Source organism: Ctenopharyngodon idella, chromosome 10 (assembly GCF_019924925.1).
Source record: "Ctenopharyngodon idella isolate HZGC_01 chromosome 10, HZGC01, whole genome shotgun sequence".
NCBI classification, from domain to species: domain Eukaryota; kingdom Metazoa; phylum Chordata; class Actinopteri; order Cypriniformes; family Xenocyprididae; genus Ctenopharyngodon; species Ctenopharyngodon idella.
Window position 1 is genome coordinate 37,727,574 of NC_067229.1, and position 13,387 is coordinate 37,740,960.

At 37.0% G+C, this 13,387-nt stretch overlaps 1 protein-coding gene across 4 annotated transcripts in view; it reads right to left on the minus strand.

Moving 5' to 3' along the window:
- Window positions 1-13,387, minus strand: part of alcama (activated leukocyte cell adhesion molecule a) — a 74,060-nt gene that overhangs the window by 15,425 nt on the left and 45,248 nt on the right. For all 4 annotated transcript variants that reach the window (XM_051909276.1, XM_051909274.1, XM_051909275.1 and 1 more), the window contains exons 2-6: window positions 7,583-7,689; window positions 7,185-7,404; window positions 4,664-4,728; window positions 1,367-1,454; window positions 72-245 (exon numbers count right to left, since the gene is read on the minus strand). In XM_051909276.1, coding sequence (XP_051765236.1) covers window positions 72-245; window positions 1,367-1,454; window positions 4,664-4,728; window positions 7,185-7,404; window positions 7,583-7,689 — 654 coding nt within the window. The remainder of the gene's footprint in view (window positions 1-71; window positions 246-1,366; window positions 1,455-4,663; window positions 4,729-7,184; window positions 7,405-7,582; window positions 7,690-13,387) is intronic.

The window sequence follows — 13,387 nt, forward strand, 5'->3', positions numbered from 1 at the left end:
GTGTTTTTAAAAAATGTTTGTAGTATGTAGTTAACCCTAACCTTAACTAACCCTAACCCTAAGTTACTTACAGTGAATTGGGAAGGTCTCTGCTGCTGAAACCTGGTCGGGGCCCATCTCATGCTTTGCTGTGCAGGTGAACTGTGATGCCACATCCTCTTTCCTGGCTGTGTACTTCAGACCGGAAGAGGTGCTGGACAGACCTGTGACTGGGTCCTTGGTGACAGTAGATGTGATAATGATCGCTGCAGTCACACACAAACACACATATAGACACCTCCGTCATTACAGCTGGCAAACATAGTGACTGTCACACTGGAAGTGCCTAACACCACATAACAACAGCTTGAGTCTGTCAACACTGTCAGAATATTCACTAACCACAAACCAATCAGGTGCGAGCTCAAGACTGCAGCAACAGTTAAAGGGGCAAGTTTCCTTTATTTATTTATTTATTTATTTATATATATATATTTTTTAAGGGTTATTTTAGAGGAACAAAACTGCATATACATATGGTTAGAAAAAAAAACTAGTCAGTCTGAGACCACAAGCTGAAAAAACTAAAATACGTAACATAAAACTTCATGGTAATCAGTTTATGCTTTTTGTAAATGAATCTTCTTTATTTCAGAGAGATGGGAAAATGTGTCAGGAGTAGTTCTGCAGCATGTCAAAAACAGGTACCGGGTGTCTGTCAGTTGAAAACATGACATGCCATATTGGCTGCTTGCAGTGTGTACAGCGCCAATATGCTTACAATATGTGCAATATTTAGTTATGCTGTATCACAACATGCCACACACATCCAGTGTAGAAACACATTCATTCTTTTCATAATAACTTGACGGAAATATTGCACATACTTGTTGAGTCATTCAATGAAACAAGTGTCTTTTGACTGCAGAAAAGTGATTTTCAAGGGAATTTAAACTATAGCCATCTCAACCTACATTAATAAAAATGAAGATGTTAGGATATTCTTAACTGTTCCTTGTTATTAAGGGTTTGGCCTTCAACAAAAATGTTAACTGTAGTAACCTTTAAAATGGGCTTGTCATAGCTCAAAATGATGTCACTTCTTGTTCATTATGTCATTTTAAATGAGTTCACTATTATTTTGAGGTAAATAAATGTGACAGGGGAATGAAAACTCAGATAAAAATACAGATAAATTATTTATTTTTTAATTCAAATGAATGATTTAATAAATGTGATTGATCTAGAGTGAATTGGGAAAAAAAACTAATTATTATGGCACTGTATATATATATATGAGCTTATAACATTATATATTAGAGTTGTGTGTTAAGTGGACTTGATTGCCTCATTCTTCTTTTATGTAATGACTGTGATATGAACTCACTCTTGTCGTCATTCTCCAGGGGCTGGTTGTTCTTCATCCATATGAGATATGCCGCTGGGTTGGCACTCTCCACCACACATTCCCCCAACTAACACACAAACACACAGCCAGAAAAAGAACAAATAGTGCATCTGCTTTAGTGACTATATCGAAACTTCCCATCAGTAAAAATTTGGATGAGTTTCAAGTTTGAAACACTTTCGGTTCCGCCTCTGTCTTACAGCTATTTATGGGCTCGTGACACATAGTATCACATTAGATTGTCACATGATGTGTCTACCACACTAAACATGATTTTCATGTGTTGTGACTCTGGGCCACTTTTCCTTGGGACTTTCCCTAATGAAGGTTCATGACCTTCAAGGTACTTTTATCCCACTGCTGCTGTACTTCTGGTGGGTAAGTCCCGGGGTGGCCCAGGGGAGATACCTTTATATATATAATGACATCATCTGTATGAGCTAAAATGGGCAGGGTTTTTACTCTACAGTTGTGATACAGGTTTCTTATTTCCTCACTTTCTTTTTCTCGCCCTTTTCCTTCTCTCTGGTTGAGAAAAAACGCTGCCAGAGGCCGAAGAGGCTCTGCATTAATAACATGCTGACAGGATCACATGCTGACGAGCTATCTGCCCCAGGATAGAGAGATCAGCAGAAAGAGAGAAGGGTAATAATGGCAGGCAAGCAGAAGCAGACAGCGGGATGATGCATGTGCTCAGGTGTTCAGGGTGGCGTGAGAAATCCAAGATTTTAGAGGAACCACGAACAAGGGGGAGATGGGGTGGGGGAAATCACTGTACTGTGATTCCGATCTCCGATAACACACCGGACCCTCCTCAGGAACCGGACGATGATACATCACCTCTCAAGTGTAGAGTGCTGCCTGAAGCCTGTAGTTTTCATTGAGCCGTGGAACAGAGCAGCTGTGACTAAGCACTTTCCTTCCTGGACTCTTTGTGGGATTCACTAAGAATGAATTCTGCCCACTAATGGCGTGGTTTATTTGCACATGCTTTCAGCAAACAATTTAAGGATTTCCGTTTCATTACTAATTCTTTTAGTATGACCTACAGTATTTATTAATACTTTTATTTTTGATGCTGCACACAAAAGCTTCACAAAAAACACAAAAACCATTCAGTAACATTGCTGATTTACATCTCTTGAGCCTGAATACCATATACCACAGTAAGTTGTAAGAGATTGATTCACTAAAAAGAATAAAATCATAAGAGTCATAAGAGTCATTATTAAAGTCATTATTAAAGAATCTATTGGACTACTGGTTGCACTGTATTCTTTTACTACTACTCATAAGAGTCATTTGTCTGGGAATCATACCATACTGGTCATGCTCTGTGTTTTTGTTTCACTAAAAAATTCATTTGAGAATCAGTCAGACTGCACTGCTTGTGCTCTATGGTTTTGATTCACCAAAAAGAACTTGATTCAACAGAGTCATTAAAAGGGTTAGTTCACCCAAAAATCTCACCCTCATGTCGTTCCACACCCGTAAGACCTTTGTTCATCTTCGGAACAAAAAGCTTCGTAAAGCTTCGAATCTTCATGAAGCAGTGTTTTGAAATAGCCCTTCACTAGATATTGTTGAATAAAGTCATTATTTTGTTTTTTTTGGCGCACAAAAAGTAGTCTTGTTGCTTCATAACATTAAGGTTGAACCACTGTAGTCACGTGAACGGTTTTAAATAAGTTTTTAGTACCTTTCTGGGAGTTTGAAAGTGAAAGTTTAAAGTAAATTAACTTGCTATCAATGCAGGCCTCACTGAGCCACTGGATTTTATCAAAAATATCTTAATTTGTGTTCCGAAGATGAACAAAGGTCTTACGGGTGTGGAACGACATGAGGGCGAGTAATTAATGACAGAATTTTCATTTTTGGGGGAACTAACCCTTTAATTTGCAAATCACACTACACTGGTCATGCTTTTTGATTCGCTAAAAGAACGGACTCATGTGAGTCATTCATTTGGGAATCAGACTACAATAGTCATGCTATGTAGTCTGTTTCATGAACAAATTATTTTTGAGATTCATATTTTGGGATTTATATGTGAATCGGACTACACTGGTTGCACTTTTTTTCATTAAAAGAAGCATTTTATGAAAGTAATACCACTGTAGTCTGATTCCCAAATGAATGATTCTTAAGTCAATCAAAAATATGCTAAAACAATAAAAAAGAACAGGCTCACAACAGTCAATAGTTTGAGAAATGGACTAGACTGGTTGTGCTGTTTGTTTTTGATTTACATACATGCTTTTATGTGACTACAGAATTGCTCCACCTCTGTGATCCAGACTTCACTTTATAAAATCCCAAAAGATTTTAAAGAACCAATTCTGATTAAGATTAGCAATATGACTGTCCTTGACCTTTTCATGAATAACTGCTACCATGATAACAGGAAAATGTACATAAACATCTTTTCTTTTTCTTTCTTTTTTTTTTATGCAAAAGTGGCACACCTATTAAATGTTTTCACCCCTCTCATTATAAGACCTTCAGCCAGAGATCTGCATGTTTTCAAGACAAGTAGCTATTTTAAATGTTATATATTCAGAGGAGGCGCTCTTTCTTCCGTGCCCTTCCCCTCTCTCTGTCTAAGCAAGTCTCGGCACTTTGAACACAAAAACCTCTGTGGGTGGCCACGGAAAAAGCACCCCCATATTGCTGTATACACAACACTAGCCTTCCCCACCCCACACCTCCGCCTCAGCCAGACTCTAAGATCCTAGCATTCTGAACTACATTAAAAAAGAGAGCGAGATAGAGGGAGAAAATGAAAAATAACGACCCCCAGCTCCATTTACAAACACCAGTCATAAGGACTGCGTGGGATGCCTTGTACGTGCTCCAAGTAGTTCAAATCAAAGATGCTTCCTGTTCTCATGCAGCCGAATAATATTACTATCCTCCTGTGTTTGAGATTCAAACTCTACACAACATAAAAGTGGCTGTTTCCTGTGTAGCCGTGGGTGACAATCGCTCGAGCACTGCCTAAATCAGGTGTGTACGCCCCACAGACGCGTTCGCTGATGTCCGTATCATTAGTGCCGTCTTTGAGCCACCTCTGACTGTGATAACAGCAGGTGTGTGTCAATGTTGAGACTACTGGAGAGGCATGCTGGGTAATGAAAACAAAGGCACAGGGTTTGATCCTGCACATTGTTAGTACACCGGATGGTTTGTGTACTGGAGAAAACACCGTCTACGGGCAACGACAGCAGCAGCAGAAACTCTGGGTCTTAAAGGAAAAGTTTAAAGACAACGACTCACCTGTGTCAGCTTGCCGTTTTCCAGTTCTTTCGCTTTGTTTTTGATTACAGGGGCTGATGGTTTTTCTGCAATAAGAGATAAAGCATCGTATCATACTATGATATGTACCTTTGTTTTTATCTGGATTCTACATTTTAAAGTATATTTAAATATACTAAATATATTTAAAGTATAAGTTTAATTTACATTTAATTAATTATACACATTTTTTTCATTTTACATTTTCTCATAAAATGTGTCTATAAATGTCTCTAAAAAAAATTATACAAACACACACACGCCTGGTAAACCCTACGTTATGGGGACAAAATGTCCCCACAAAGATGGCAATATCCAAAATCCTTGTCTTTGTGGAGATATTTTGGTCTCCATGAGGAAAACAGCTTATAAATCACACTAAGGGATGTTTTTTTCTGTGATATGTAGGGTTAGGGGATAGAATATACAGTTTGTTTGTTCATATCATTATGTCCCCATAAAAAAATGGAAACACGTGTCTGTGTGTGTGTGTGTGTGTGTGTGTGTGTGTGTGTGTGTGTATATAATGTATATATAATGTTTAAGCAAGTAAAGATACTGCTTGAAATTACATATCAACCACCCAGACCACCTACTTTTTTCACCAAAATATGCATTATAGTTACAACCAGAGCACACTGTGACCAATACTGTGTCCCAAAATTCAATGCCCTCCACTTGGCCTTCCATTTACAGTGTGACGAATGCACTGGAAGCAATATCAACCACAAGTTTTAAATCCTTTGGATGAAAGTTAAAAACAATTTTTTTTTTTTTTTTACACAAAATTGAATTTAGTAATAACTTTAGTGATAACTGTACGCCATTCACTGAATATTATATTATATGAATTTAATATTATATATATATATATATATATATATATATATACATACATACACACACACACACACATACACACAGTTGCATGAAAAAGTACGGGAACCACTTGCAGAATCTGTTGAAATGTGAATAATTTTAACAAAATAAGAGAGATCATACAAAATGCAAGTTATTTTTTATTTAGTACTGTCCTGAATAAGATATTTTACATAAAAGATGTTTACATATAATTCATAAGACAAAAAAATAGCTGAATTTATTAAAATAACCCCATTCAAAAGTTTGGGAACCGCTGATTCTTAATACTGTGTGTGGTTACCTGGATGATCTATGACTGTTTTTTTTTTTTTTTGATGGTTGTTCATGAGTCCCTTGTTTGCTCTGAGCAGTTAACCTGAGCTCTGTTCTTCAGATAAATCCTCCAGGTCCTGCAGATTCTTCAGTTTTCAAGCATTTTTTGCATATTTGAACCCTTTCCAGCAGTGACTGTATGATTTTGAGATCCATCTTTTCACACTGAAGACAATTGAGGGACTCAAACACAACTATTAAAAAAGGTTCAAACATTCACTGGTTCACTGAAACACAATGCATTAAGAGTCAGGGGTGAAAATTTTTGAAGGGGATGAAGATGTCCAAATTTTTCATATTTTGTTGAAATATCTTTTTTTTTTTTTTTTCATTTAGTACTGCCCTTCGGAAGCAACAGAAGATACTTGCATGCTTCTCGGAAGACAAATTAAGTACAATTTACCTTGATCTTCAAAATCAAAAAGTTTTCACCCCCTGGCTCTTAATGCATCGTGTTTCCTTCTGGAGCATCAGTGAACATTTGAACCTTTTTTAATAGTTGTGTTTGAGTCCCTCAGTTGTCCTCAGTGTGACAAGATGGATCTCAAAATCATACAGTCACTGCTGGAAAGGGTTCAAATATGCAAAAAATCCTTGAAAACTGAAGAATTTGCAGAACCTGGAGGATTTTTCTGAAGAACAGTTTAACTGCTCAGAACAAACAAGGGACTTATGAACAACCATCACAAAAAAAACAAAAACAAAAACAGTTGCAGATCATCCAGGTAACCACACGCAGTATTAAGAACCAATGGTTCCCAAACTTTTGAACGGGGTTATTTGAATAAATTCAGCTATTTTCTATCTTGTGGACTATATGTAAACATATTTTATGTAAAATATCTTACTCAGACCAGTACTAAATAAAAAATAACATGCATTTTGTATGCTCTCTTATTTTGTTAAAATTATTCACATCTTCACAGATTCTGCAAGTGGTTCCCATAGTTTTTCATGCAACTGTATATATATATATATATATATATATATATATATATATATATGAGTATACTGTATGCACACCAGAGAACAGCCAATCTGTCTGATTTATGTTGGAACACAGTGTGCAATATCAATATCATATCTCTGATATATCTCTAAAAGCATGCAAGCATATCAAGGCTACACACATGTTATTCTCTCCCTTATCTAACATCTCCACACCCACTTTCCAATACATTTTGAGATCTGACGCTTACATTCGGTTTCATCATAGACCAAAAGCAGTGCTTGAATAATCTTATTCCCCTCTCTGATTTGCTCTTATTTATAAATATTTTGTGTGAGTGTGTATTTTATGTATACTCACTGTAAACTTTCACTTCCACAGAGTATTCTTCCAGGTTGGTTAAAGACACCACCATGCAGGTGAAAACTCTCTGGTCGGCCAGTGAGCCCTGGGCGATCAGCAGGCTGGAGTTGGTGGCGATGCTAACTCTACTTTTGTAGCCGTCTGTGGCGGACACGGTTGCCTGGTCTTTCGCAGCCTGCTTCACGAGTAGATCGCCGTTAGTGCCGTCATCTTTCACCTGAACGAGATAACAGGGCCATTAGCACACCAACAAACACACATTTAGCACCTATAGAGATTAAATTAGAAATCAATATGATGGTGAGAGTAGCTGTATATTGCTTGGCTACCCAGACAGACTAGCAGGGCAGAGTAACGGCCCAGATGCTTAGTAGGATAAAAAAAGCAACACTCACATATTTCCATTTGGTGAAAATAAGGCCATTTGGCTTGTTATTTCCATTGTTGCATGGCACTTCAATGGTCTCACCGTACAGACCTATAACTGTCTCCAAGCAGCTCCCTGGAAAATACAAGACAAGAACATCCTGTTTTAGATGCAGGGTTGGTATCAAACAGAGCGGCTGTGAAGCATTGGCAGAAATTACTGTCAAATGCGACACACGCGCGTACACAAACATCAGGGCATTATCTCAACTCTGAAACAGAGCAACAAGAAATGGGAGGGAGGATAGGTCTTGTTTTGATTATTCCCAAAACATGTGCACGTTATGCATCTTAATTTTAAATTAGACGTGTTCGCAGATTCTGAACAAACAAAGAGCACGTTCAACGCAAGGCCACCGATGAGTTACGTTCATGCAGCATTTTTTCAATAAATAACCGGTCTGAAATGTTCTCCTGGGAAGTGAGTGCATGCATGCATGCATAATTGTCTGCGCATTAGCATGTGCATTTAGGCAAGGAATGAAGTAACAGACGCGGAAGCTGAACATTGTCATCTGGAATGATAGATTGCATGCCATCATTCCTCTGCCGACACGACAACGTTGTTTGTCACTTGAGCCGGTGAGCTCTGTAAACATCCTACTGTCTTACACAGATAACCACTGACAATCAGCAACAGTCGATCATAGTCTGGAGCGCAAAAAGAGTTGGCATCGTGACATGAAACAGCTGGTATTTTTTTGCGCAATAACACTATGAACTGTAGCCTGAACCTATCCTCAGAGTGTTGAGCAAAATGTACTACTTAAAGATTACAGGGCCCTTTATTAATGCCTGGTGAGGTTGTCATGGCAATGAGGCCCCATGTTCAGTGGCACGGTGGATTTAGGTAAAGCAGTATAGGGGGTTGAAAGGTCAGGGCTGAAGGGACTTCACGGTCCGCCCACTTCCATCAGCGCCCCGTCTCCAAGACAGACTATTCAAAGAGCCTGAACAACGAAGGTTCAAATTGTGGTCAAACCGAAGACGCTAGCTGTAGGCAACCGCTCTTCCACACACAGTCAGCCTTGCCTCCAGGGCAATCGTTTCCCATATTCGCAACTTTTCATTGTGATAGCAGTTTTAATATTGACTGAGTGGCTGCATTGCAGAGGATAAAAGAGCTGATAAGCAGAAACAACATCGATATAGACACACGCTAGAAAACACATACACACTCACACCAATTCAGCAGAACAGGTCATTTTGAACCACTGAATACGGACTAATCTTCACAGAGACTAAATTTCACAGCACTTTACACAACCTCACTCTGGATACCGGAATACTGCCATTAAACAAGCAATCAATAGGCACACAATGGCCGATGTGTTGGCTAAAGTAATATTTCGCACAAAAAATGTTTTTTTTCCAAACCTGCATGCTATTATTTGTTCTGTTGAACACCAAAGGAAATACGGAATAAAGTTTTTGGTCCCACTTTATATTAGGTGGCCTTAACTACTATGTACTTAAATAAAAAAATAAGTAAAATCATGTACTTATTGTGTTCATACTATATTGCAAAACATTTTTGCTGTTATTGAGGTGGATACAGGTAAGGTTAGGTACTGGTTTGGTGGTATGGGTAGGTTTAAGGGTGGGTTAAGGGATGGGTAAACAGTGTAATTATAGATGTAATTACATGCAGGTATTTTTTTTAAAAACAAGTACAATGTAAAAACATGTATGTACACAATAAGTGCATTGATTAATTTAAATGTAAGTACATAGTAGTTAAGGCCACCAAATATAAAGTGGGACCAAGTTTTTTAAATAAATACATTTTATATGAAATAAAGTTGCAATTATGAGGTAAAAAGTTGCAATTGTACAATACAAAGTCACAACTGCACATTATAAAACCACATGTGTGTGAAGAAATTGCCATTTTTACCTTTTTTTTACCTACTCTGAACAGGTTTCCACTTGGCTTGACAAGACATCTTCACTTTAAACTTAATGGAAAATGGCTACTTCAAAATTCCCCTTTTGTGTTCAAAGAAAAAAAAAAAATAGAATATGGGTTTGAAAAGACATGAGGTTGAGTAAATGATGAAAGAATATTAATCTATGAATTAACTGTTCCTTTAAACAGGCTTTGCAGTCACTCTTTCTTCAACAGGTTCTGATAAATGACATACTTTTTTTTTCTTCTTCTTTTTTTGCTAAAAGCTTTGAGCTAATAATAAATCCAGTGGAAGAACTGAGATGGTGACAGCCGAAAAGGACAGGTTGTGTACATAGAGGGTCTACATTAATATAAAGACTATTGACTGTTTAGACAGCACACAGGGTCTGTGCTAAAATACAGCACCAGCACATGGACACATGATACCTGCACAGGTGGGAAAGCACCATGACAACGGATAATCTGCTGGAAGATTCTGACATTGAATAAAGATAAGGAAAGAGAGATATATCGAGAAGACTGTTTAAACACAAATGGATGATCCCTTCTGAAACCTGTCAAAAACATAATTGCACTGTTGAAAGAAACAGCTTAAACTAGCTGAAACTGGATTGCTGGTGTAAGTTGGTCTTCCAACCTGGTCAGGTTGGTCTGATTTGCTGGTTTACATTCTAAATGCTAGACCCGCTAGGCCAGCTTAAACCAGCCAGGACCATCAAACCAGCTATGACTAGATTAATCCATTTTTTTTTTCAGCAGGGTAGGTCATATTTCATCCCATCAAAAGAAAATGTATTATATTTGTGTATTATATGCATTTTATATTTTATTAAATTATATTTCACATAAAGAAACTTTTCTTTTTGTTCCCATGATTCACTGATTTCACACTGCCGCCATTTTGAAAATTGAAAGGCTCTGGTGAGAAATCCCTGGAAGTGAAAGGTAAACAATATGCTGCAATACCATCCTGGAGCTGCTGCAATGGTTTTAAATGTGTAAAGTTTGAACAAGAGAGATGTCAAATCACATGGGAAGTGTAGCTCAAAGTCTACGGCAACATCACCGATGTTGAAGGGAAGACGTCTAATATTAGCATTCCAGCTAGCAGGCTACTTCATTTAGTTGCATTGTATTTGTTCAGGCTATTCTTATTTTGTTTTTTTTTGTTTTTTAATTGCTAATGATGTTAAGTTAGTGATGGTGCTGTGTCTTCATCTGGATATTTCAACCTTGCAACCAACTTTTATCTAACTGCTGTTGGTATTTTAGAATAATGCAATGCATTATGCAATGCATTTTTCAGTTAGAAAGTGACTTTTCATTTCATAAAAAAAAAAAAAAAAAATCAGGAAGCTGGTTAGTAGACAGCAGGTGCTCAAGTATTTCCAGCTTCTACTTTAATTTTCAGTGGAACTGACCTTTGCTAAGACTTTTCTTTTTTGTTTTGGGGTGGAGAATGGTCCTGGACAATGAGATATAGTTAAAGAAGTATTTTTAGCTGTATTATTTGTTGTACTGAGTTTAATTTATGCTGATGTATTATTTTACAGGATAATTGTCATTTTGGTACTACAGTAATGATAATGCTTTTTTTTTTGTATGTTACAGTATAAGAATAAGAATTTTCTGTATTACAGTAATGAGATTTTTTGAAGGGAACATGTAAAAACATTGTAATGTAAATAGGCATAATTTTCTTTGAAACAAAGCAGTAATTGTAAAACTAGGGTTGAGTCATGATAGTCAACTAGTAATCCAATAACGACTAATCAAATTTTGAGGTTGACTAGTTTATGTAGGTTTTATTCTTTTTTTTCAGTAGGGGCAGCGATCTGTACTTTAATTGTTAGACAGTTTGCACCATAAAACCCTAACAGAAAAGTTGCATGTTTTACTATATTATCAATATTATAATTTGAAGTACCACTGCTAACGTCTCTATTCACTGTGTCATGTCCCACAACAAGCATTGCACTTTCAAGTTTGTGTCAAAGTAAAAATAGTCCTACTCTAAAAAAATGAGAACTAAGAACTGCAGACAAAACCTAAACTAAGAAATCACAGGCCTGGTTTCAGAGACAGGGCTTAGATTAACCCAGGATTAGGCCTTTGTTTAATGAGGACATTTAAGTAGCTTTTATAAACATTCCTTAGAGAAAAAAAAGAAAAAAAAAAACATTACTGGTGTGAATCTTGAGACAAAACAATGGCACTGACATATTTTAAGATATGTCAGTGCAAGTTGCTTTCAGTTAAAACAGCTCAAACATGCATTTTAGTCTGGGACTAGGCTTAAGCCTTGTCTGTGAAACTGGGGGACAATGTATTTATAACTAGATATTAAGTAGAGACATTTGCATTTGCCACAAACCTTAACCTAAAACATTCTAATGTATGAATGTGTCAACGTCTGCCGTCTCACACAAGGCAAACGAAGGCAATCAAATTCTAAAATGTGTCAAAACTTCTCTCAAATGTCTGCATAATATGGTAAAAAAGAGTTAAAGTATGGGCGTTGAGAGAGAGCTCCAGAGACCAGACGTCAGAAGTGAGATCAGACAGCACAAGCCTGACCAAGTTGTTTCTGGTTTTCAGAAATGTCTCACAACCGGTCGCCACCTTATTTAAACAACCCGCGGCGACCACATCTATCACACTGCAGAGAGTCTGAGTCCTTCTCTATGACTGTGTTTGTACGCTGTTTGAAAATATTTTATCACCAGCGTTCTCACGGTCATGGAAAACCTGTAAATATAGGGAATTTTAAAAGCCTAATTTCCACACATGCAAAAGTCATAGAAATGAAATCTAAATTTCTATTTATGCTGAATGTGTTTATTGGCTATAAATTACTTTTATAAATAAATGTATAAAAATAATATACAATAATAGAAATGTCACAGAAATTCATTGGAGGGGGAGCCCTGTATCACACTGCTTTTGCTACAGCTTGACGAACAAAACCAAACCAACAAGGAGAATTTGTTTTCTGTCAGAGATATCAAACCTCAAAGATGAGCGATTGGACTTCAAATCAAAAATCTCTGCAGGAAAACAATTTCATCCCAAAACATCTCTCGCTGGGACACTGGGCCATTCAAAGAGCAGGTCCATCTCATCTCATCTCATCTCATCAGTGTTACATTTTTTTGCAGAATGTGATGTTGCTGGAATAATATTGAAGATGTGGAAATATTTGAGCTCACATAAATGCATACGCACCAGCAATCCCAATATCAGCAACACCTAATACTTGTTTATAGTATTTGGTGCAGGCAAAAAAGCATCTTTAGCAAGTTTGTATTCAAAGAGAATAAGCTCTGGCCAGTACAAGTGCTTTGGGCAGCATCAGAAGAGGGAGAGATGATTCACTGTGTCTGAAGTGCTTTTATTGTGCTCGCCAAACTAATAATGCTAATATTCACTGAGCACTCGTACTGTCCTCAGGGTCAACTTGCTCCCACTGGGTAATTTCACAGCAGAATTTAGCCTCATTCCTGGCAATGCTATTCAGATGTTTTGTTCTCTTTGCTTTTGTTAAAAGAAATTCGCCCAAATGAATGTCATTTTCATTCCCATGGTGAACGGCAGACCTTCTGCTTTAGCCTGAAGAAATCTGACAAGGGAAAATCAATCACTACTAAAAATGTACTGCTTTGTTCTTGATTATACCTGCTGTTTACTTATTTATTAAAATTTGGCCAATATGATAAGTCTGTAATTATATTTATGTTAAGACAGACAAAATCTATAAAAGGCCAATAATAAAAATTCTATATCATTCTATATTATTTTGTCTAAATAAATTTAAAATAAAATTCTAAACTAAAATCAATAGTTTTAAAAGCTGCAAGTGAAT